The sequence below is a fragment of the Rhinoraja longicauda genome, chromosome 25 (genome assembly GCF_053455715.1).
Source record: "Rhinoraja longicauda isolate Sanriku21f chromosome 25, sRhiLon1.1, whole genome shotgun sequence".
Classification (NCBI taxonomy): domain Eukaryota; kingdom Metazoa; phylum Chordata; class Chondrichthyes; order Rajiformes; family Arhynchobatidae; genus Rhinoraja; species Rhinoraja longicauda.
Window position 1 is genome coordinate 16,933,378 of NC_135977.1, and position 26,344 is coordinate 16,959,721.

A 26,344-nucleotide genomic window follows, 5' to 3' on the forward strand; every position below is an offset into this window, starting at 1 on the left:
TTATATTTTTAAAAAGACACAAAGTACTGGAGTGACGCTGCATCTCTGGAGAACATGGGTAGGTGACAGACACAAAAAGCTGGGGTAACTCAGCATCGTCTCTGTAGGAAAGGAACCGGTCATGTTTCGTGTTGAGATCCTTCTTCAGACTGAGGGACAGGGAAAAGAGGAAAGAGAGAACTAAACGAGTTATACAGACTCATCTCTTATCTCGCAGCCAACAATGGACCATTGTGGGCTCCAAATTTCCTTGATTATTATCGCTTTTTGCATATCTTCATTCATTTGTCCTAAGTGCCGCCAATATCTCTCGTTCCTTGGTGAGCTGCAGGTCGAACCATCAGGATTGACAAGGAGCCAGAGTATGGATTTGTTTGAGTTTTACTCTTGAATTGTCTGAGGCCAGGGTTGTCATGGCGATAAGCGGTGGACAGACACATCCAGTCGATAGGTTAATGAGGCCAGTAATGAGAGCGAGAGAGAGAGAGAGAGAGAGAGAGAGAGAGAGAGAGAGAGAGAGAGAGAGAGAGAGAGAGAGAGAGAGAGAGAGAGAGAGAGAGAGAGAGAGAAGCAAAGGAACATAAAAGTTGTGAAATAGGGACATTCAGGAAAAGTTTAGCAGGTCAGGTGGTGCTAATGGAGAGGCAAACGGCCTATAGCAGAGAAACAAGGAACTGCAGATGCTGATTTACCAAGAAAAGACACAAAATGCTGGAGTAATTCAACGGGTCAGGCAATATCCCTGGAGAAAATGGATAGGTGACGCTTCGGTTCGGAACCCTTCCACAGACTGGTCTTTCCTGGGATGCTGGCTGACCCGGTGAGTTACTCCAGCATTTTGTGTCCATCCGTTTATCCGCAGTTGCTGCCTGATTAAATTTCCAGCAATTTCTCTTTTTAGTTCAGATTTGCACGTCTGCAGTTTTGATTTTTTTTTTCTCTCAGCAGTAAATTCTCCCCCAAAAAAGTACTCTTTGTTAGTTTGGGCAGGGGGGCGATTCTTTCGGGAAGTGAGCGAACACTGAGTTTTGTAGAATCCTTGTGAAGTGTTTCATTATAAACCAATTAGCAGTTTAAGTGGAGCCTGAACGTGGAACTCCATGCAGAGCTCTTTGTTTACTTGTGGCTGCCAAAGGATAATTGTTTCTGGATCTGGGAGCCCATATTTATGCAGGGAAGACGTCTCATGTACATTCGGTGATGATTGATGTTATTAGGTGTACGTCTGATGCTGGGAATATCTGGGGCACTGGGACATGGGTCCCTACCCGATCTGCCTGGTCCTATTTCACCTGGACTAGGCGCTGAAGCTGGTTACTCTGGGTTGCTTCAGTTTTGGAACGCAGACCTCTGCATAAAAACTACTCTGTGGCAATCCCATTTCTCAGCGAACATATTACGTTTCATTCCAAATATTCCATCAGACAAAAGATGTTTTGTTTGGAATATTTCATCAGTAGCGTAAACACCATTTTTAACAAGTCCCCTCGGTTTGAAGACGGGACTCGACACCCAAGCACCTCCCATTCCTTCTCTCCAGCCATGCCGCCTGGCCCGCTGAGTTATTCCAGCATTTTGTGTCTGCCTTCAATGTAAACCAGCACCTGCAGTTTCTTCCTGCACATTTTAACCAGTCCTCCAAAGGTTGGAATGGTTTGAGAACTTGGATTCATTTCGATGAAAAAAAATTGGAAAGGGAGAATTAATATCACTAGCAATGATTATTGAAAAATAATTTAACTGGCTCATTAATATCTTTTACCTGCCGCAATCAATTGGCCACACAAGAGACTGCAGATGTGGGTATCTTGAGCAAAAATCAAAGTGCTGGGGGATCTCAGCAGGTCGGGCAGCATCTGCGGGACACTGTGGGAAATGCTGTAAGAAACGGGCAATGTTTTGGGTCGGGACCCTTTTTCTCAGACTGGTGGAGTCCCGATACAAAGCGTAGTCTGTCCATTTCCTTCACAGATGCTGCCTGACCCATTTGAGTTTCCTCCAGCACCTTGTTTTTTAAGCAGTCATTTGGCCTATTTATCACTTGTCCCTTCACACAATTGCCACACAGACAGATGCCATTTGCCCCTCTCTGGTCTGACCAGCTCTCAGTCCATCTTCTCTCCTTCACCCTTTCATCTCTCCCTTGCCTTTTATCACAATACCTTTCATACCATCCATGCCTTTCTTCAGCTTGCGAGTGGCAATCTATCAAAGTACAGGTGAAACGGGGAACTACGCTTCTTTAAGTTGTTTTTAAAGTTGAGGATTCTTCAGCACCACTTTATTTTCCCATTCTTGTCACATTGTAACAGCGAGGGTTGTGTGAAAATCACTTATTAGTTCCAACCTGTACTGCCCCTGAAGATATTTCACCCAAAACTCGCCCGTTCTCGGCTTTGTTAACTATTAGTCAACGATGACCTTGATCAAATTGACAACACCCCGAATTGCAACCAGCCTGCCGTGGGGCAGGTTGGTCGGCATGGACGAGTTGGGCCAAAGGGCCTGTTTCCGTGCTGTACGGCTCTCTGTCTTTATGTGCAGTTTAGAACCGATGGCTGCCTCCTCTGGCTTAGTCAGAGTCAAATCGTGTGCTGCATGCTCTTGTCAGTATAATTTATGATTCCGGCACCCTGACTTGCAGTAATACTCCATGTGAATTCCTCTCTCTCTCTGTGTCTTCATGTAGGGATATTAAAATTTCATGAGTGCTATTTGGGCGATGGCCTGGCCGACAACAACAATGATTTTAATGAAACCAGTAGCCTCAACCTGCAGACATCCAGCTTCTCCACTCTCGAGCAGTACGTGACCAATGTCCGAGAAGCTCTCGGCATTGATTCCTACTACACCAGGTAAAGTTTGCATTTCTTTGAAGGGTTTTTATTGATTTTGATATCCTCTTCCTGTTTAAAATGTCATTCCTGATTTGCTTCTCGCGGAGACAGAATGAGGATTATAGACAGATGCAACATGCTTTATTACAGCCCGCCACGGTGTTTAAGATCATTAAAATTAGTGAATGACAGGCCTTGCAGATACAACTGTAATGAGTTGTATCACTGGCAGCCTTACAGTCTCCGCCGTGTTACAGTTTGATTTTCTTTTTCATGAAGCATTAAATATTAAAGTGCAATAAAGGCACATGAGCAGCGGAGAGAGAATAAAATATTTTTCATCCAATGCTGCACTTTAAATCCACATAGACACGAGTGCTGCTTCTCCAGGGACTCTGCCACATTGCATTTGAAATAAGGTTCTTTTAATTAAATCAGGTAAATTGGAGTCAACCTTTGGATGATGGCAATAAACCCACACGGTTTGTAGGTTTTTTTTGCAGGTGAATAAATCGAATTGTGGATACAATCCTTAGAACACACAAAAATATTGTAAAATTCAAACACTCCCAATCTCGAACATTATGGTGTGAGACCTCTTGAAATGTATGTGTCTGATTCCGCAAGATGAATTAGTCCTGTGTGTGATGTTGCGATTGTTTTATAAATTAAAGATGACGTGGAAAATGTAGAAGGTAAAGGAAATTCATAAGTTCTAGGAGCAGAATTATGCCATTCGGCCCATCAAGTCTACACCGCCATTCAATCATGGCTGATCTATCTTTCCCTCTCAACCCCATTCTCTTGCCTTCTCCCCGTAACCCCTGACACCCTTGCTAATCAAGAATCTGTCAATCTCCACCTTAAAAATATCCATTGACTTGGCCTCCACAGCCACAGGTAGGTTTTGTTCCCTATGAAATAATAACTCGCCAGGAATATATACATACTAAAGAAAACAGAAGACTTTATGGGGGAAGGAACAAAGCATTAGCCACTGATACAATCGGCAGAGTGGTATACCTTTGTTTGGAACCTTTTCCACTTTGATTGCATATTAGTAAAGAACCTAAGAGCAAATCAGGCCCAAAACATTGTCTGTCCACTCCCTCCACAGATGTTGCCCGACCTGCTGAGTTCCTCCAGCACTTTGTGTTTTGCTCAAGATCCCAGCAACTACAGTTTCTCGTGTATGCAGCACATCAGATGATGCATATGTTGGTGTTTTATAAATGCTTTGTTAAGCTACCCTTGTAGTTCTCTGGCACTGGAGACTGGACACGTATTTGTTGTCGTTTTCTACCATTTATTTTTCTTTATCCATGGATAGAGTGAATGCGCACAGCCTTTTTTTCCCAGGATAGGAGAAATCAAGAACTAGAGGGCAGAGGTTTAAGGTGAGACGGGAGACATTTAATTCCAATCTGAGGGGCGACGTTTTCATCCAGAGGGTGTTATATATGTGGAACGCGCTGTCAGAGGAAGTGGTTGAAGCAAGTCCTTGCAACATTGAACAGACCTATCATAGATAGGATAGGTCCAGAGGGATATGGATCAAACACAGGCAAATGGCACCAGCTTAGATCATGGCCAGCATGGACATGTTGGGCCGAAGAGCCTGTTTCCATGCTGTCTGACTCTGTGATGTGAGGATGTTACCTTGTTTTCATCACAAAGATAGCCACAAAAAGAAGGGTCTCGACCCGATGTCATCTATTCCTTTTCTCCAGAGATGCTGCCTGACCCGCTGAGTTACTCCAGCTTTTTGCGTCTATTTTCGGTTTAAACCAGAATCTGCAGCTCCTTCCTACACACTTGTTTTCATCTCTGTGGGCCCATTAAAGCCATCACTCCGTGTGAACCTGGACTGTGAGTGCTGGTTGGATCTGTTACTGTATTGTACATAATAGCTTTGTTGCAACATGACCCACTGGTGGAGCTGACTTTTTGTTTAACTGTATTCACTGCACAGCAGCCGACTGGAAGAATCCAGAATGATTCTGTGTCTCCAGTCCTGGTACTGAAACATTTGCACTGCTTCAGCGGCAGATCTGGCCTAGTCCACGAGCGGAGAGATACTTGAGTCCACGATTTTCTGCACCATTTCATTGCTACACCATTTCATCTTATCCCAGCAAACCAAGCTGACTTAATGTGAAACAAAATGTAGTGTGATGCATCATACTAAGGGGACCATCTGAGCCTGTGAAATTTCAGCACCGTGTGAAAACAGGGGGTTAATTCTATTTCCCACAACTCATACAAAATTACCAATCTGCAAAGCCTTCAGAAGCCTGGCCCGGAACCGTGCCTTTAGCTGCGTGTTTCTGGCTGGGATCTTTGCAGCGAGATCTTTGAAACAAGACAAGTGTTGGTGTGTGCGTGGTGAACGGTGGGGTAGGGTAGAGACGGGACTGCAGTGAACAGCATGGGTTGAATGCAGAACGCTGCGTTCACTCCTTCCCAAGTATCAAATCCCGTGCCAGAACCACCAACTAAAGTTCAAAGAAATAAATTCTGCACCCGCATGGGACCTGCCTCACAGGCATCCTATCCTAATCATGTATGCCTATGTTGTTAGCTGTGAGTGTCCAGAGACTAATACAAAAAACGATGACATGATTCTGCTGTGTTTCAATGCGTGTTTCAATATTAAATCCACTTTCGAACTGACCACATACTTAATGGGATTGGAGCACATTACAAGGATTTATTGGTATGGATTGCTGGTGGCTTGGGAAGATGAAATGCTTGGTTCAGAGCATAAGGATCAGAGCATAAGTTGATCATCACTCCGTATCTCAATTGTACATCTGTTTTTATTTTGTGTTTTTTAAAAAATTTGACACTATTGGTCTGTTTTGAAAAAAAATCAAATTGCAATGATGGGCTTAATTGTTTGGCGTTCGCATTTGCATTCGGTTAGATCTGAAAATAAACAGCTGAAGTGCAGCAGGTAGAGCTGCTGCCTCACTGCCCAAGAGACCCGGGTGCGATCCCAACCTCGGGTGCTGTCAGTGTGGAGTTTGCATGTTCTCTCTGTGACCGCGTGGGCTCTTCTTAGTGTTCCGTTTTCCTCCCGCATCCCAAAGACGTGTGGGTCTGTAGGTTAAGTGGCCTCTGTACATAGCCCCCAGGTGTGCAGGAGCAGGGTGAGAACGTGGGATAATATAGAACTAGTGTGAATGGGTGAGCGATGGTCTCAAGTGGGCAGAAGGGCCTGTTTCTATGCCGTATCTTTAAACTAAGCACATAACGGAGTCCGGGGGGGGGGCGGGGGGGGGGGCGGGGGGGGGGGGTTAATATAATACTTCAGGTAATTGCAAACCGAGTTTCAAAATTAATTGCATTACATTGCATGTGGTATTGCCAAATTTTACTCGTGAAAAGTCTAGCTCTGATTTTAGGATAATTCTTCTTTGCTCTGTTTAGCCCTCTCAACGGAAATGTTTTCCATGCATGCATCCTGTCTAACTGGTTTATCACTTTAACACTTCAATTAAATCACCCTTCAACCTTTTCAACTCTGCTGGATACAAACCAAATTTAATGTAATGTGTCTTGATGATTTAATCTTTGAAGCCCTGATATAATTCTGGTGAATCCGTGCTGCACCTTTCTTCAGTTCAGTGGATCCTCACTGAGGTTGTGCTTTCTATTGAATGCAGTTGAAGTGTCCCAGCCATGCTCTGTACAACTGAATGTTCATTTCCTAGCCTTCATATTCCAACCCTCGCGAGGTGTCGGCCAATATTCCATTAACCTTTTTGATGACTTTCTAAGCCTGTGCACCAGCCTTTAATGATTTGTGTACCTGGATGTGCAAATCTATTAGCTGCTCTGTGGTCTTGCTCCCTTGCCATTATGAGTTCTGGTGAATGCTCAGCGCTCGAGATTGTCCAGCTCTGATGGAAGCTGAGCGCAGGTTAATTACTGCTAAGTACTCTCCAAATGCACGGTGTTGTGGAAGCAGGGTATTCTCTGAGTGAGAGGCTGCTGGAGGATGCACACTCCTCTGATACTCGGAGCGGGCTTTTACGCCTCACAATCTTACAACCAGAGAGTGACAAGCCATATCGCTTGCTCGATAGCTTGGGATCTGACATGTTCAGGAATAAATGAGAGCGTTCATTGGTGTAGAAAGCTTCCATACTTGACATATGTGCAAAATAGTCAGCGCGTGTCAAACTTACATTACTTAAATGATAGGAACAGATAGGTTCATAACTCATGATCCTAAGGCAGGAGGGGAAATTGGAGAGTCTGAACGGATCCTGCAAACGGACCTAAATTACGAGGAGAGCTGTGAGTGGGTTAAATTGCCGTTTCTTGTTCCCACTTTCCTTTTTCTATTAGGAATGCAATGGCATCTCTGATGATATTGTTGCTCAGGTGTCAGATGATGGACTGCTCCACACCGCAGGAACCATAAACCACGTAATGCACAGCACATCTGCCTGACAGCTGAGGTGGAGATTTAGATGGCTCATCCCTTTGAAACTATCAACGTTTATTGCTTTATATCCTCAAGTCAATTAGACACGAATTGCTTTTGTTCAGAGAGGATTAGAGATTAGCAAGTGATTTCACATAATCAACTTTGTGAGGAGTCAGTGAGGAAAATGCCCCATTTTGTACAGAGGGGTTTTGGGCTCCAAGACCATAACTCCCTAAATGTGGCAGCACAAGTAGATAGAGTGGTAGAGAAAGCATATCGTATGCTTACCTTCATTGGCCGGGGCAATGATTACAAAAGTCAGGAAGCCATGGTTGCAGATTTATAGGACTTTAGTTAGGCCACACTTGGAATATTGCGTGCTGTTCCGGTCGCCCCAATGCAGGAAGGATGTGGAGGCTTTGGAAATGGTGCAGAGGAGGTTTACCAGAATGATGCCGGGATTAGAGGATATTTGCTACAAGGAGAGGTTGGACAGTCTTGGACTATTTTCTCTGGAATGTCGCAGGTTGAGGGGAGACCTCGGGACTGTCGTGGGGCTGGGGAGAGGGTGGGGAGGGAAGGGTAAGGTTGGCTTGTGCAAAACCACACTCAGAAATAAAGTCTTTTAGTTTAAAAAAAAACTTCAGTCTGAAGTAGGGTCTCGACCCGAAACGTCACCCGTTCCTTCTCTCCCGAGATGCTGCCTGACCCGCTGAGTTACTCCATCATTTTGTGTCTACCTTTGATTTTAACCAGCATCTGCAGTTTTTTTCCTACAGTGTCAGGGTCTACAGCGCCCCCCAACCCGGGCCTAATACAGGAGGTCCCGTACGGGACAAACCAATTTAGCCCAAAATACGGGATGTCCCGGCTAATACAGGACAGTTGGCAACCCTAGACCTGATAGAAGCAAATAAAAAAATGAGGAGAGATTGAACCCGGATCTCTGGTGCTCTAAGGTAGCAACTCTGCCACTGTGCCACCCTTATCTTCACCTCTCGTCTTCACCGTTGATTTTTGTTTGCTGTATCTCCCCCTTTTCTCTATCCCCCTTTGTGGCACGGTGGCATAGCACTAGAGCTATGATCCTGACTACGAGTGCTTGTCTGTACGGAGTTTGTACGATTTCCCCATGACCTGCGTGGATTTTCTCCAAGATCTTCGTTTTCCTCCCACACTCCCAAGGCGTACAGGCTTGTCGGTTAATTGGCTTGATATCTATATACTAAAACCCTCGTTTGTTATCTTGTTTGTGACTGAACTTCAGCCAACACGGTACACGATAGCGTGGCAATTTTAGGCCCACCTTACTCACCATTGTCACTTTAGTGATAATGCAAGTAGTTTTATTGAAATCGGTGTTATATTTTTTAAGTTATTCACATTTTTAAGTTTAAAAGGAGGGGAGGGGGAGGGGAGGAGGGAGGGAGGGGGGGAGGGGGAGTGGGGGAGAAGGGAGAGGGGAGGGGGGAGAAGGGAGAGGGGAGGGGGGTTGAAGAGAGAGGGGAGGGGGGGGGAGGACAAGGTGCTGCACCAATGCAGGAGAGGTTTGGGCCCAACGGGTCCACTTGGTCTAGTAAAATGTAAAATTGTCCCTAGTATGTGTAGGGTAGTGTTAATGTGTGGGGGTTACAGGTCAGTGTGGACTCGATGGGCTGAAGGGCCTGTTTCTGGGTTGTATCTTTAAACTGGACTAAACTAAATGTATTGTACTTGAGCTTGACTTGATTGTATTTGTGTAAGGTATTATCTGATTTGATTGGATAACATGCAAAACAAAGCTTTTCAGGCCTTTTTCTCCACAAAACAAATCATTGGGCCAGTAGTGATTAATTGACCATGATAAGGTAAATTTTGGGCTCAAATTTGAAAAGGTTCACTATTACCTGCTCTAATTAGTTATTGAAAGCACACACAACCAAGATCAAGTCAAGTTTATTTGTCACATACACATACACGATGTGCAGTGAAATGAAAGTGGCAATGCCTGCGGATTGTGCAAAACAAAGAATTACAGTTACAGCATATAAATTAAAGTTAATACAGAGAAGACAAAATTTAGTCCCTGGAGTTATAATAGTTAACAGTCCTGATGGCCTGTTGGAAGAAACTCCGTCTCATCCTCTCCGTTTTCACAGCGTGACAGCGGAGGCGTTTGCCTGACCGTAGCAGCTGGAACAGTCCGTTGCTGGGGTGGCATGGGTCCCTCATAATCTTGCTTGCTCTCGATCTACACCTCCTGATGTATAGGTCCTGCAGGGGGGGGCGAGTGTAGTTCCCATGGTGCGTTCTGCCGAACACACTACTCTCTGCAGGGCCTTCCTGTCCTGGCCTTCTTCCCCTCTGTTATCAGCCTTCTGAACAGTCCTTCCACAAGCTAGGGTACTGTCTGATTCACCTCTACCCCATTGCGGACATTGCCTTTGTCTCTGGAACTGATGCGCTACAATGCTGAGAACTATATTCTGCTGTATCTTCCTCTTTGCTCTATTGTACTTGAGTTTGGCTTGCTTGTATTTAAGTACAGTATTATCAGATCTGATTGGATAGCATGCAAAGCCGAGCTTGTCACTGTACCTTGGTACACGTGACAATAATAAACCTAAACCTAAAACCTAAACCTGAGTGAACCAAGGAGTTGTAGAGGAAGTGGTCTCCATGGAAGGCGGAAAGGGGTGGAGATGGGAGAGATGTGTTTAGTAGAAGATAGACACAAAATGCTGGAGTAAGTCAGCAGGATGAGCAGCATCTCTGGAGAGAAGGAATAGGTGACGTTTGGGTCCCTTGGGTCTCGACCCGAAACGTCACCCATTCTCTCCAGAGATGCTGCCTGTCCCACTGTGTTACTCCAGCATTTTGTGTATATCTTCGGTTTAAAACAGCATCTGCAGTTACTTCCGACAGGAGATGTGAGTAAGTGACAGGTTCACGCAGTGGGCTGCAGCCAGGATGGCCAGACCCACTGAATTCTCCATTTTGACCATCTGAAATATATATATATCGCAAATGCATATTTGATGATCCCGTTATGTATCAGTGTTATTGTTTGCCATTTGTGTTAGCTTAATGGGGCAATTTGTAGTGTAGCTCCGATTTGTAGTGCTTCTTGCCTGGTGCGTTAATGATTGACATTGCAGTGAGTACTAGCTGTGATTGAGTGCCACAGTAGAACAATGCCACATGAATTTGACAGCATTATTGCAGAGGATAAATCTATTAATGGCTTGGCTTCAATTTCCACTGCATTTAATACAAGAGGAACAAGGGACTGTGGGCTGCTTAAAAGTACAAGGTGTGCAACGCTCAGCCAGAGAGCCAGCGACTGCTGTCAGTGGCTGTGCAGTAACGCATTGTCAATGTTTTATGGTGCCTTGCCTTTGCGTGTAGAAAATATGACGGTGCACTGCATAAGCTGACACTTGGAGAGCTTAAAAATCATTTTTTAAATACAAGTCAAGTTGATGAATTATAAAGTACAGAATACAAAGAGATTTTTAGATAATCTGATAACTGGCAGCTCTGTCATGTTTATTGGTATCACTCAGATGAAGGTTCTTTGTGCTGTACATTTCAGATGCTTAATAAATATACATGAATCCTCAGCTGGAAAATGCCGCTGTGCAGTGTGCCGGGACAACAGACTCCTTCTCGCTTTAGCTGAGATAAAACCTGCACTGCTCTTCTGTACTGCCCGTCTCACTTACAGTACCCCAAGCGCCACTCCACCTCTTTGACCCCGCCACCCCATCCTAATCCCAAACCCCAAAATGCATCAATTGAGCAGCTGTACAATACAATACAATATATCTTTATTGTCATTGTACAGGGGTACAACGAGATTGGGAATGCGCCTCCCATGCGATGCAATAAATCAATTAGCTAGTCAGTATTAATTTAAACAACCCAATGAAACAAATTAGAACAGTTTTAAAACAGAATAAAGTGGAAGTAGATCTGTGCCGGTTCGCTGTGCGATGTGACCATCCGGCTCAGCAGGACCGGTTCATAGCAGCTATGGCCTTGGGGATGAAGCTGTTCCTGAGTCTGGAGGTGCGGGCGTAGAAGGCCTTGTATCGTCTGCCTGATGGTAGAAGTTCGAACAGACTGTTGCAGGGGTGTGAAGAGTCCTTGTGGATGCTGGCGGCTTTTCTGAGGCATCGTGTGTTGTAGATGCCCTCCAAGGCTGGTAGCTGTGTTCCGATAGTCTTCTGAGCTCTATGGACTACCCGCTGAAGAGCTTTGCATGAAGTACTTGTCTTCGTAAAAAATCCACTGGAGACACAAGAGACTGGAGATGCTGGAATCTTGAGCAGAGCACAAAGTGCTGGAGTAACCCAGTGGATCTGGCGGCATCTGTGCAGGGAATAGACAGGCGATGTTTTGTGTCGGGACCCTTCCTCTCGTAGATGGCCAGCCACTGGGAAAGATGCCATTCAATCGGAAAGCGCGTAGAGCAGATTCACCAGGATGTTAGGTGTAGGAAAGAACTGCAGCTGCTGGTTTAAATCGAAGGTAGACACAAAAAGCTGGAGTAACTCAGCGGGACAGGCAGCATCTCTGGAGAGAAGGAATAGGTGACTTTTCGGGTCGAGACCCTTCCGTGTTCTGCGTTCGCCAGGATGTTACCTGGGCTTGCGGGCTTGAGGTACAGGGAGAGCTTGGATAGGCTGGGACTTCTATACTTTTTAGTTATCGTTTTTTAAAATCAGAAGTAGAATGGTCACAAAATCAAAACAGATGAGGGGAGGTATATTGATAGAAAAAAGCTGTTGATAAATGTAGCTTATTTTTAATTGATATGTGTACATGTACATCCATAACATAAACACTGACCGTTGGTAATTCTTACGCTGGAGGGTAAAAGACAGTGACAAGAATCGAACCATTGGCAGGTCAGAGTAAGGTAAGGGTTTGTGATTGGGAAACAAATCTTGGTTTGGTCAACAAAAGATGCTGAATCATGAATGGCGCTGTAATCACGTTTTGCTGTGTTATTTAACACAGTGGATAGGTCTGACAGCATTCAGTTCCACAGATTGAGTGCCGCTCCACTGGTCTGATACCACTGAACCCATGATCAAGCAGCCATCTGCACTTACAGTGGCACAGCTGGTAGAGCCGCTGCATCTCAGCGCCACAGCTGGTAGAGCTGCTGCCTCACAGCGCCAGAGACCCGGGTTCGACCCTGACCTCGGGTGCTGTCTGTGTGGAGTTTGCATGCTCTCCCTGTGACTGTGTTGTTTCGTCCGGATGCTCCGGTTTCCTCCCACATCCCAAAAACGGGTGGGTTTGTAGGTTAAATGGCCCTGCTCTGTATATTGCTCCTAGTGGGTGGCAAAGTGGGATGGCGTAGAACTAGCGTGAATGATTGATCGATGGTCGGTGCGGACGGTGGGCCAAAGGGCTTGTTTCCATGCTATATCTCTGAACTTAATTTACAGTCGGAGGGGAGGAAGGAGTAATTGTCAAAAAAATTGTGGAGATAGAAATTCACTGGACCTTGTGTCTGCACTTCACAGAACCTGACTTGAAAGCAGATTACTTTTATTGGCTCTGAAGATTCCTTTGATTTAATGGTCTCTCCTGTCTTATGCACACATGTGGCATCCAAGAAGTTATAGTCTGCCATGCATGAGAATTCTTCAAAGGGCACTTCCACGCACATTAATCAAAGTGGTTGAATTTCAAAATAACGATCACTCTAATCCTCTGGTATTAAAGGATAATTCTTTTGTCTGTTCGAGGATGTGAGAGCATTTATAATCTTTATGCAACTACAGCTGAAGTTGCACCATTAAAATGTGTCTTGAGTGAACCTTTGTCCATTCATCTCCATCTCTTCGCTCTCAGTGAAAGAAGTTTTTTGTTTTGTTCAGGCTGTTGTGGCTTTTCCCTTCTGATCCAGCCTTGGAAAAGGGGCAGGCATCTTGCAAAGATGAAATTGTCTTGTGTGTACTGACAGATGCAGAATGACTGCGCGGTGAAACATAATCTCCGTAGTGCCTCATCCAAATCGTTGGTGAGCTCAGCTGTTTGGGCTAGAGGCAGGGTCTGCTTGCATTCTCATTTGATATTTATACATGCACACTTACCAGTTGGAATGTTGCACAGTGATTAGGATTCAAAATTAGGTCTAATTCCCACTGTCCCCTTTAGTTTATGGACAGTCAGGCTGAATGCTGCTGAAATCAGTTAACCTATTGAAGACCTGCACCTTTTTTAGGTACGAAGAAGGGTCTCGGCCCGAAATGTCACCTATACCTTCTCTCCAGAGATGCTGCCTGTCCCGCTGAGTTACTCCAGCATTTTGTGTCTATCTTTGGTGTAAACCAGCATCTGCATTTCCTTCCTACACCTTTTTAAGGTTTCTGAGATTTAGCAGCATGTTGTGTGAAGTGCAAGTCAATGACCAGAGGTCATAGGCTCAGAATGAAAGGACATTTCTTTAGGAAGGAGATGAGGAATTTCTGTAGTCAGATGGTGTTGAATCTGTGGAATTAATTGCCACAGAAGGCTGTGGTGGCCGTCAATGGATATTTTTAAGGCAGAGATAGATTCTTGATTAATTCGGGTGTCAGGGATTATAGGGAGTAGGTCGGAGAATGGGATTTAGAGGGAAAGATAGATCAGCCACGATTGAATAGCGGAGGAGACTTGATGGGCCGAATGGCCTAATTCTGCTCCTATCGCTTATGAACTTTATTCCTTAGATCTTATAGAGTTGTATAAAATCTTGCGAGTTTTCAAAAGATAAGGTGAATGCACAGATTATTTTCCCCAGAGTAGGGGAACAATGTAATTTGAGGGCATAGGTTTAAGGTGAGAGGCGAAAGGTTTAATAGGAACATGCGGGGCAACATTTTCAGGGTAGTGGGTATACGCAATGAAACATAGAAACATAGAAAATAGGTGCAGGAGTAGGCCATTCGGCCCTTCGAGCCTGCACCGCCATTCAATATGATCATGGCTGATCACCCAGCTCAGTAACCTGTACCTGCCTTCTCTCCATACCCCCTGATCCCTTTAGCAACAAGGGCCACATCTAACTCCCTCTTAAATATAGCCAATGAACTGGCCTCAACTACCTTCTGTGGCAGAGAATTCCACAGACTCACCACTCTCTGTGTGAAGAAATGTTTTCTCATCTCGGTCCTAAAAGACTTCCCCCTTATCCTTAAGCTGTGACCCCTGGTTCTGGACTCCCCCAACATCGGGAACAATCTTCCCGCATCTAGCCTCTCCAACCCCTTAAGAATTTTATATGTTTCTATAAGATCCCCCCTCAGTCTTCTAAATTCCAGCGAGTACAAGCCCAGTCTATCCAGTCTTTCCTCATATGAAAGTCCCGCCATCCCAGGGATCAATCTGGTGAACCTTCTCTGTACTCCCTCTAAGGCAAGAACGTCTTTCCTCAGGTTAGGAGACCAAAACTGCACACAATACTCCAGGTGCGGTCTCACCAAGGCCCTGTACAACTGCAGCAGAACCTCCCTGCTCCTAAACTCAAATCCTCTTGCTATGAATGCCAACATACCATTCGCTTTCTTCACTGCCTGCTGCACCTGCATGCTTGCTTTCAGAGCTGCCAGATGAAGTAGTTGAGGCAGGTACAGTAACAACATTTTCAAAACATTTGGACAGGAACATGCAAAGGAAAGGTTTGGAGTGATATGGCTCAGACACTGGCAAATGGGATTAGTTTAGATGGGGCATCTTGGTTGGCATGGATGAGTTGGGCCTCTGCACTCCTTGGAATAAAGTCCCAGCCTGCCCAATCTCTCCTACGGCTCAGACCCTCAAGTCCTGGGAACATCTCATACATCTTCTCTGCAGACTTGCAGCTTAACAACGTCCTTCTTGTGGCAGGGTGACCAAAACTGAACACAATACTCGGTCGTAATGTTACAGCTGTAATATTATGTCCCAACTTTTCTACTCAGTGTCCTGACTGATGAAGGCCAGCGCCCCAAAAGCCTCCTTCTACCTGCGATGCCACTTTCACTGTGCACCTGTCCTCTAAGATCCATACTGCTCTGCAGCATTCTCCACTGTGAAGGTTCTATCCTGATTAGATTTACAAAAGTGCAAAACCTGGTAGTTATCAATGTTCAGTTCTAGGAAGTTTTGCAAGTTTAGTGCTATGGTTATTAATGTATTGTTTATTTTATTATTAGATTTAAGTTTTTTAGATTTTTCAGATTTAGAGATACAGCGCAGAAACAGGCCCTTCGGCCCATCGGGTCCGTGCCGCCCAGCGATCCCCGCACATTAACACTATCCTACACCCACTAGGGTCAATTTTTACATTTGCCCAGCCAATTAACCTACAAACCTGTACGTCCTTGGAGTGGGAGGAAACCGAAGATCTCGGAGAAAACCCACGCAGGTCACGGGGAGAACTTACAAACTCCGTACAGTACAGCACCCGTAGTCAGGATCGAACCTGAGTCTCCGGCGCTGCATTCTCTGTAAGGCAGCAACTCGACCGCTGCGCCACCGTGCCACATTCTGCAGCAATCAGTGTGTTACTGCATTTGTTCATCTGCAGCAATTCCATTCTTCCACTGTTGGTACATATCACAATTAAACACTCTTGGCTCTCTTGGAACACATTCTTACTTCCTCAGACTGACTGAGTCTGAGGAATGGTCTTGACCCCAAACGTCACCCGTTCCTTCTCTCCAGAGATGCTGCCTGTCCCGCTGAGATACTCCAGCATTTTGTGTCTATCTTTGCTGTAAACCAGCATCAGCATTTCCTTCCTACACTTACTTCCTCAGTGTTAGTAACCAACGCTCTAAGCTGTGGCAAGACTAGCTGCCTGCTCTGCTGCTCTGGCAAGCTTTCCAGAGGGTACCACATCAGATAGATAAAGAACAGTGCGCTCTTTATTTTGTTCCAGCTTTGTGCTTTAGTCCTGGACCCACACTGTCATCGTTCAGTTTCCCAGAAGGCAGCCTCTAATTTCTCTGAGGAAAGTTCCCAATTTGGTTTTAAATTAAAGGTGGTTTTGCACAAATGCCAATTAATGCTCATGATTAAGGTTGGGATGGCCTGAAACACATTTCAGTTTGGATGCTTTCTGGCAGATTTGTGCCAGTGTTACTTGGCGTTTTATTCCCCACCAGATGAGAAGCTTATCTATTTGATCTGATGCAGTGAACCTTTCAAACTACTGTAAAAGAATGACTTAAAAGCAGAAGTTTTTCAAGATGGGCTGCAGATAGACCAATAACATAACTGTCTATCATTTGACAAATTGCCAAATCGTGCAGCTGTATATAATCTTCCCCAGGCAGATGTGGGTGTAGGATTGAGAAACCTCCAGGGTTCAGGTACAGGAGATGTTGTACAGGCTAAAGGCATATTATATGTAATAAGTGTGAGTTATACCAAATCTGGAACTACTTAGTGTCTATGGAATGTGGAAATCCATGTAACATTCTGCTGCCTATATCCTAACCTGCACCAAGATTTGTTCACCCATCGAGTCAGTGCCTGCTCACCCACAGGAGGGTCCTGACCAGAAACGTCACCTATGCATGTCCTCCAGAGATGCCACCAGCCCTGCCGAGTTACTCCTGGATTTGTTGGGGGGGGTTTTGGTACACCACATTAACTCCTGTTTTAGTAGTGCCTTCGTAGTAAAACTCTTTTCTATGTTTACAAATTGCTTTCTGACCTAGTTCCTTCCTAACTCTAATTTCCTCTTGCCGTGCAACCCTCTCAGATATCCATGCTCCTCCAAATCTGTGGCCGAGCACCAATTCTAGTTGTCCCATCACTGGTGAATAACAATGCCCCAGGATAGACACAAAACGCTGGAGCAACTCAGCGGAACAGGCAGCATCTCTGGAGAGTAGGAATGCGTGATCTCTCGTTTTCACACCTTACCCTTCCAAATCTCTCGTTTCCCTCTCCTCTGACTCAGTCTGAAGAAGGGTCTCGACCCAAAACCTCACCCATCCCTTCTCTCCAGAGATGCTGCCTGTTCCGCTGAGTTGCTCCAGCATTTTGTGTCTATCTTCATTGTCATCCAACATCTGCAGTTCCTTCCTAAACAATGCCCCAGGGACTGGTATTCTAGATGTCCCATCACTGATGAACATCAATGCCCTTGAACCCTTGCCACCTCACTTGTTCATTTGCATCCTTTGAAATATCTAGAAACAATCCCTTTCAGTGTTTTTCTACTACTGTGATAACTTCCTATATGGCTCAGTGTCGAATTTTGTTTGATAATCTTTCGAGGGAAATGCTTTGAGGCATTTTATTATGTGAAGGTTGTGAAATAAAAGCAATACTTGTTACATAGAATATCAGTGTGCATTCCAATTTTATCAAGTGCTATCTTCAGACAGGGTTACACCCATAGGCTTGTATATGTATGTGTATGGTACCGCCTAATGGAATGAACATTAAAAAAGCACTGGAGTAACTTAGAACCTCAAGCAGCATCTCTGGAGAACATCAATAGGTGACATTTTGGGTCAGGACCCTTCTTCAGACTGATAGTAGAAACATTGAATTCTCTAATTTTAGGTAACCAACCTACAAACACCCATCCCTTCTCCCTGCCCCCCCCCCTTCCCCCTCTCTTCCCTGTGCACTTGGATTCACACCCATTTCTCCCATTCCACCTATATTCATTCCTCTGGCTTCACAATTCCTGTGGCAACAATGGGCAGCATGGTGGCACAGCGGTAGAGTTGCTGCCTTACAGCGCTTGCAGCACCGCAGGCCCGGGTTCGTTCCTGACTACGGGTGCTGTCTGTGCAGAGTTTGTACGCTCTCCCCTTGACCGCGTGGGTTTTTTCCGAGAACTTTGGTTTCCTCCCACACTCCAAAGACGTACAGGTTTATTGGTAATTCGGCTTAGTAAATGTAAAAATTGTCCCTAGTGCATGTAGGATAATGTTAGTATGCGGGGATTGCAGGTCGGCACAGACTCGGTGGGCCGAAGGGCCTGTTTCCGTGCTGTATCTCTAAACTAAGCTAAACTAAACATAAGAAAAATACCCAATGTAAACTGGGCTGTTGTATTTAATTTCTACAATGGGATGAAAATAATGTTTGTTTGCAAAAGTGCAAAGATTAATATCTCAACCCTTAAGGAATTGTACAAATGGTGCATCTTAACACTGTTTGACACCTAACATCGAAGCACAGCAAAGATCAACTGTTCCTGAAAGACAGAAATTCTTCCCGTGTTATTAAATGTGATTATACCAGTAAAATAAAGACCATATATCAAATTCTGGTTATATTTTATTCATAGGGGCAGAGGAGATAATTTAGATTGCGTAGTTTCAATCTTGTGCTTTTATTCTAGAGAAATTTTAAATGAATTCTTCCAATTCGGTTAGCTGTGAGATGAAGCTTTCCTGAGCACTTGGATTTGGGGCTTCAGATAAAAATGATCAGCAAGAGACACATTCAAATGGGTTTATTCTAATGTTTTCACTGGGTTTCATTAATTTTCATTGTTCCAAATTGAATTTTACAATATTGCTTCCCAAAATTGATAAAGCATTGAGCTCATTAACTGTGTTTTGCCGCTTTATTCTAATTTGGTTGATTTAACATGACAACTGGAGTGGCCACAATCAGTATGATCAATTGGTTGTGACTAATACTCTCACATTAGTTAATAACTTGGAAAAATCATTTTCTCTGTTTTTCGCAAATGCAAGCTTAAGGGAATGGGATTATTCTACTTGAATGTATTCGTAAAGAGATGTTCCACTGGCCCTCGTTCTTACTCAATATCACAAACCCTCAGGGCTCTCGAAACATTCCAGAGAAGATCCGCTAAGTTAATCACTTTTGCCATGGAAAAATAATGAGGGAAGAGTTGAAAAACCTGGGCTTGATCTTCGTTAAAAAAAAAAATCTTGAACAGACCTTTTGAGGTGCAGGAGATTTTAAGTGGTGTAGAAATTTACAATCCTGAATGACATTTTGAGTTCAGCCATAATTCCACATCAAGAAGATGTGTACAAACAGTGAAGCAAATTCAGGGCTTATGTCATAGAGTATTTCCTCTCACAGAGATGAATTAATACCATCACTCCTGCATCAAAAGCTCACAGCTCAGTGGACATCTCTCATCTTGTGCCAGCTTTTTAAGCTTCACTGTGTGTCCAAAATCCTCTAAAACACCAACCTCCTGGTTTTCAGTCAGTTCCTCCACAACCCTCCCTGACTCCCTTCTTCCCAACCTCACCTCTTCCTCAAATGTCTCCTTGGATTGTCTGCAAAGTAAAAACTCTGAATGCAAAAGACGAGAATGATTGAAGTGGACGTTAGCAGCTGTGAATGTATCTGTGCAGATGGTATTTATTCACAAAATGCTGGGGTAACTCAGCAGGTCAGGCAGCATCTCGGTAGAGAAGGAATGGGTGAGGTTTCGGGTCGAGACCCTTCTTCAGACTGATGTCAGGGGGGGCGGGACAAAGGAAGGATATAGGTGGAGACAGGAAGATAGAGGGAGATCTGGGAAGGAGGAGGGGAAGAGAGGAACAGAGGAACTATCTGTGCAGATGAGCCAAATGGGCAAGATGGCCGTCCCTAACAGGACACTACCCATGTGACATTAAAATAATTCTGTTTTAATCTCTCCTTTCTGGGCGTATATAATAACCATTTGTAGCCTGAAGCATACGCACAGCCAGCAAAGTAATGTACCGTTTATTTCCTTTTGATGGTCAAGTAAGGAAATCTAGTTCGAATATTGGAAGGTTTTTTGAAGCCTTGACCTAATCGCTTCAACAGGAAGATTTGAGAGTCAAGAGTCAATTGTCGTATCTACCGGCAATGAAGTTCTTACACGCTGCAGCTTAACAGGCCGGTTAACTCAATAACACACAGATAAATATGCAATAGATGACAGTGGTCTACCTGATGGTATTTGGGGAGTACGTTCCTTCTGCATTTCCTATTGAACCAGCATTAATCCTTTGGCAGACACAAGGAACTGTAGATACTGTTTGAGAATGATCAGCCATGATCACATTGAATGGCGGTGCTGGCTCGAAGGGCCGAATGGCCTACTCCTGCACCTATTGTCTATTGTCTATTGTCTATTGTTTAGTTTAATTTGGTTTAGATTAGCTGGTTTACAAAAAAAAACACAAAGTGCCGGAGTAACTCAGCAGGTCAGACAGCCTCTGTGGAGAATATGGATAGGTGACGTTTTGGGTCTGGAGACTAATCCTCTGGTCCTACTGTGAGGGTAGATTGATGGGGATGGCAGGATATCAGATTGCAGAATGCGCGAATACAATTCCACTGGTGATAATGGTCCACAGCGTCTGACATGCCGACGTTTGAGACGGCAGGTCTGTTCTGAGCGGATCTCACAGCGTGATGGTAAATGGATTGGACTCAGTGCAGATGTGCATCAGTAGAGCAGTGATATTGAGCATCTTTACCTCTTGCATTTCTGTAGTTGAGTCTGAGAAGAGTTCTGTGACACCATAATGCTCATGTCAGCTAATGGTGACCACTTTCAACATTTTTATTGTTTGCTCTTCCCAGTGCCAGCTCCTTTCAAAATGTGAATTTGATCTTTGTTTATGTTTGTGTAACAGTTTGCTGAATTCTGTCCATGTAATGGAGAAATTGCAGCTGTTCTTTGCAACAGTTATTGACTAACATACACACGCAAGTACACATGCACGCACACGCGCGCGCACACACACACATAATACACACATCATGACAAGAGCAGAGCAGTCACCAGGACACACAAATAAATAAATAAATAAACACAGGCAAATGACCTCATGCTTTCGTGGCCTTCAATAACAAGCACAAACCCAAACAAACAAAGTCAAAAACAGAATTGGTAGACGAGTTAAAATTTATCATTGCTTCGTTACAAATTTTTATTGTTGATGTCACAGCAGATAAGGAAATATTTTGCCAGATGATCAAAAGTCTGGTTTAACAAATCAGTACATTTTCAGAATGATCTTAAAGGATTAATGAATATAGGAGAGAGACACAAAAAGCTGGAGTAACTCAGCGGGACAGGCAGCAACTCTGGAGAGAAGGAATGGGTGACGTTTTGGGTCGATACCCTTCTTGAGACTCATGTTTCGGGTCGAGATCTTTCTTCAGAATATGGGAGAGATTTAGGGGAGAGATTATGGGATTTGGGAATTTGACAACAGAAGGTGTGGACGGTGCAGTTAAATTCAGGAGGCCAGGAACATGGAAACTTGGACTGTTGTTGGTAAGAGAAAGATTCCTGGGATCTATACAATTAGGGCAGCATGGTGACAGAGAGCTGCTGCCTCACAGAGCCAGAAATATGAGTTCCATCCTGACCTTGGGTGCAGTCTGCCCGTGTGGAGTTTGCACGTTCTCCCAGTGACCGCATGGGTTTCCACTGGGTGTCCCGGTTTCCTCCCACATCCCAAAGACTTGCGGGTTTGTAGGGTAACTGGCCTCTGTAAAATTGCCCCGAATGTGTAGGGATTTGATGAGAAAGTGGGATAACATCGAACTCTTATGAACGGGTGATCGATGGTCGGTATGGACCCAATTGGCCAAAGGGCCTGTTTCCATGCAGTATCGCTAAACTAAACTAGTTGAAAGAAGTGATAAGAAATTTTAAAAGGGATATTGTTTAATCTCGGAGCAGGTGTGAGTCATTGAGCACAGGGGGTAATGGGGCGGTGGTGTTGTTGTATTTGGCGACAGAGTGGGGAGAACATTGGACGACCCTTGGTTTATGGAGACCGGGGTTGTGGTTCGGCAGCAGGGATGGTATGAAATAGTCAAGTGTGAGGCATGTGAAGGTCAGGTGTTGAGCTCAGCAGCTGAGGTGTTGTGCAGGGGCAATTAGGAGGCATGGTTGAAATGGGAATAATTAGTCCTAATAATGGCAGGGATATGTCAGATTTGGAATTGATTAATGACAATTGAATTGTAAGCAGTCTGACAGTTTTAGATTGTTGTGAGGGAAATGAACCAGGTCTCAGTCAGAGAATTGAGTTTGTCACATGGATCTGTTACATTCTTCCCAATAGTTTAGTTTAGTTTAGAGATACAGCAAGGAAACAGGCCCTTCAGCCCATCGGGTCCATGCCGACCAGCGATCCCCGCACATTAACACTATCCTAGACACTAGGGACAATTTAAACATCCTCCAAGCCAATTAACCTACAAACTTGTACGTCTTTGGAGCGTGGTAGGAAACCGAAGATCTCGAAGAAAACCCACGCGGTCACGGGGAGAACGTACAAACTCTGTATAGACAGCACCCGTAGTCGGGATCAAACCCAGATCTCTGGCGCTGCAAGCATTGTAAGGCAGCAACTCTGCCGCTGAGCCACCACACCGCCCTTATTTAGGAATTAATACAATGGAGTGTGGATACCATAAAAAATACATTGGCATAGAAATGAGCATTGCAAATATTTCATTATCATTACCATCCCATATGTGGTCTGGTGTTTAACTATTAAGCTAAGAGGAGACTCTGCGGGACGGAGCACTGCATGGACAAGCCTGCCCCATCTAGCAGCATGGTTAGCGAGCCAGGCCTTCACCAGGCAATGTGACCTTCCTCACAGCTCACTGTTTAATCCCATTCGCAAACATCTTTCATTCTGCCTTTGAAAGCACCACATTGGCACAACTGAACACAGTTTTTCTGACCTGTCAAAACTGAGTTCCTCAAGGTACATTTGTGTTTCTAATCTATTTAGTTATTTGGCAGAACTTTCTGTTCATCCCGTCCGACAGTTGAGAGATAGTAAGGGTGTCAAAAGAGGTGATAAATGATGCTGCCGGTCGGTCGGTGGGATGTACATTGACATGAAGGCAGTGGTCATCAGCACTCTCTGACCTTGCAACAAGAAGGCAGCAATTCTTCTACCTACAATGCCGCAAGAGCGGCTCTCAGAAATAGATTTGTTATGCACATCAATCCTTTTGTTCGGACAGGTTCACTGTTTTATGCAGGATTTATGTGCTTCACTTTTGCAAACTATTTCGGAGGTGTTTGTGTTGCTTCCTGCTGATGGGGTCTGGCTTTTTATTTTGTCTCAGCAGGATGTGTTCAAACAGTGAAACAGAGAGCGAGGCTGGGGACCTACTCGACCAGCAGTTTGAGGACATGAACAACAAGCTGACTTCCGTCACTGACCCCACAGGGTTCCTCAGAATGGTCAACAGGAACAACCTCTTCAATAGGTAAGGACCGTTTGCAAAGGCTTTTTTCCTAAAATGTAATTGGGGCAGGTGCATGGACCAGGAACGGGTTACAGGGAGATGGGTCAAGCGGGGGCAAATGGGAAGAACGTGGGTTGAGGCATCTTGGTTGGCACGGACCAGTTGGACCGAAGGGCCTGTTTCCCTGATGCAAGACTCCGACAACAAAAACATACACAAAATGCTGGAGTAACTCAGCGGGTCAGGCAGCATCACTGGGGAACGTGGATAGGTGAGATCAGGGTCAGGACCATTTCGGGTCAGGAACCCTTCAGAGACTCAATAGGTGACATTTAGGGTCAGGAACCTTCTTCAAGGTGTCTGCAATGTGTCGATACATGCTTGGTTGTACAGTTATAATATCCTGATTAAAATACAATGTATTGCAATGTGTCTGCTGTATAAAAGTAAGTGATTTGCATGTTGTATCAGGAATAAACACAATGGAGTATGAAGACCATAATAAATACATTGGCATGGAAATGAGGGTTGCAGATATTTCATTATCATTACCATCCCATTTGTGGTACGGTGTTTAACTATTAAGCTAAGAGGAGACCCTGCAGGACGGAGCACTGCGTGGACAAGCCTGCACCATCTAGCAGCATGGTGAGCGTGCCAGACTTCACTGGGCAATGTGACCTTCCTCACAGCTCATAGTTTAATCCCATCAGCAAACCTCTTACATTCTGCCTTTGAAAACGTCACATTGGCACAGCTGAACACTGTTTTTCTGACCTGTCCAAATTGAGTTCTTCAAGGTACATTTGTGTTTCTAATCTATTCTTGGATTATGGCGTTGCTTGCAAGGGAATGTGGGGAGCGTGGTGTCAGGAATGGCGATTCAGGAACTGGACCTCCACAGAAGCGTACAGCATAGAGACAGGCCCTTCGGCCCAACTCGCACAAACCCGTTTCAGTACTGTAGTTTCCCTGTGCTATCATTGTACACCTGAGGACATTGCTGCCTGAAGTAGTCCTTGGCTGTTTGCGGTTACACCTTTGTGAGTGCAAAGCTTCTGTTGCTTTCTGGGAGAGGTTGGGCAGGCGAGGACTTTATTCCTTGGACGCAGGAGGCTGAGGGATGTTCAGAACGTCATGAGGGGAATTTGTAGGGTGAATGCACAGAGTCTTCTTCCAAGGGTAAAGCAATCAAGAACCAAAGGCCATAGGTTGAAGCTGAAAGAGGAAAGATTTAATAGGAACCTGAGGGGTAACTTTTTCCACACAGAGGGTGATGGGTATACAGAACGAGCTGCCAGAGGAAGTAATTGAGGTAAGTACCATAACAACATGAAAAAAAACACTTTTGGACAGGTATATGGATAGGAAAAGTTCAGAGCAAAGGCCAAACACAGGCAAATGGGACTAGTTTAGATGGGGCATCGGGTCAGCATGGACGAGTTGGGCCAAAGGACCTGTTTCTGTGCTGTAGGACTTTGACTGTGGCTTTTGTAACATGGAATTGCAAAACATGGACTCACATAATTATTTGAAATCTCAGGTAATAATTGTCTAACTGTAATCTATATCTAAATCTGCCCTCATTATCCAGACCAAAAGCATGAGCTCATTATCAAGGGATTCGCCACTGAATCCAACAACCACAGAGGGCTGTGGAGACCAAGTCAATGGATATTTATAAGGCAGACATTGACAGATTCTTGATTAGTACAGGTGTCAGGGATTATGGGGAGAAGGCAGGAGAATGGGGTTGAGAGGGAGAGATAGATCAGATGTGATTTAATTGACTTGATGGGCCAAATTACCTAATTCTGCTCCCACAGCTCACGAGCTGATGATTCCTGGTTCACCACCAGTTGCTCTGGCCATCTGCTCACGTGATTATTCCCCAGGGCGTTTCCAAAATGATTGATCTTCCTGTGTTTTTTAACTTTTAACCAAAATTGGGACACCATTGTCTTTTGTGAAACTCGTGTACTCTCCAACCGTTCTGTTGCTTGCATGAAGCTGGGGTTTCTGTCAACTTGCATGGTGGGTATGTTCGTCTCCCCTGGGGCAGTGAACCACACTCACATTCTGTCCTGGTGAATTGCCAATTGCTTTGAATCAAAATTCCACGCTTTCAGTCGCATGACGAATCCTGTCTGTTTTCTCTGAGGTGAGGTTAGTTTCTTGAAGCGATCTTTCTCCGCAGTCCCATTCCTTTCTCCCTCTGCAGGTATCTTCCAGTCTAATGGCATGAATTCTAATTATGCTCCGATAACTTATGAACATGAACAGTATGGCCAGCTCCAATATGTCCTCCAAAACAAAGCGGGGTACTTTAACCACTCACATGCCCCCCCCCCCTGTGTCACCACATGTGTGTTCTCCATTAATAATAAGCTAAACGACCGCTAATCGTTTCAGGTAAATTAAAATAACTCGGAGGCTGCACTTTAGAGGCTTCTTTGTTGTTGCTTCAAAGTGACATTCCCAACAATTCTCTACAGGAAGATAGACACAAAAAGCTGGAGTAACTCAGCGGGCCAGGCAGCATCTCTGGAGAGAAGGAATGGGTGACGTTTCGGGACGAGACCCTTCTTCAGACCCAGTCTGGATCTGGGACTGGGACTGAAGAAGGGTCTCGACCCGAAACGTCACCCGTTCCTTCTCTCCAGAGATGCTGCCTGTCCCGCCGAGTTACTCCAGCTTTTTGTGTCTATCTTTGGTCTAAACCAGCGTCTGCAGTTCCTTCCTACATAATTCTCTGCAAGAATGTAGATAAAGAGACTCATTCAAATGGTCTCGCCAACTATTGCAGCAGGATTTTCTTTGTGAAGTCACGTGCCCATTTGGCCTGATGGTGTTGAACGAGCATTGTGGGGTCGTACCAAAGTTG

The 26,344-nt window shown here is 44.7% G+C and overlaps 1 protein-coding gene across 2 annotated transcripts in view; it reads left to right on the forward strand.

The window, feature by feature from the left end:
• The window catches only part of ttc28 (tetratricopeptide repeat domain 28), a 394,517-nt gene that overhangs the window by 257,153 nt on the left and 111,020 nt on the right, over positions 1–26,344 (forward strand). Inside the window, exons 11-12 of one of the 2 annotated variants that reach the window (XM_078421482.1) lie at positions 2,690–2,855; positions 23,338–23,481. In XM_078421482.1, the coding sequence (XP_078277608.1) occupies positions 2,690–2,855; positions 23,338–23,481 (310 nt within the window). The remainder of the gene's footprint in view (positions 1–2,689; positions 2,856–23,337; positions 23,482–26,344) is intronic. The other variant, XM_078421484.1, reaches the window with a different exon arrangement.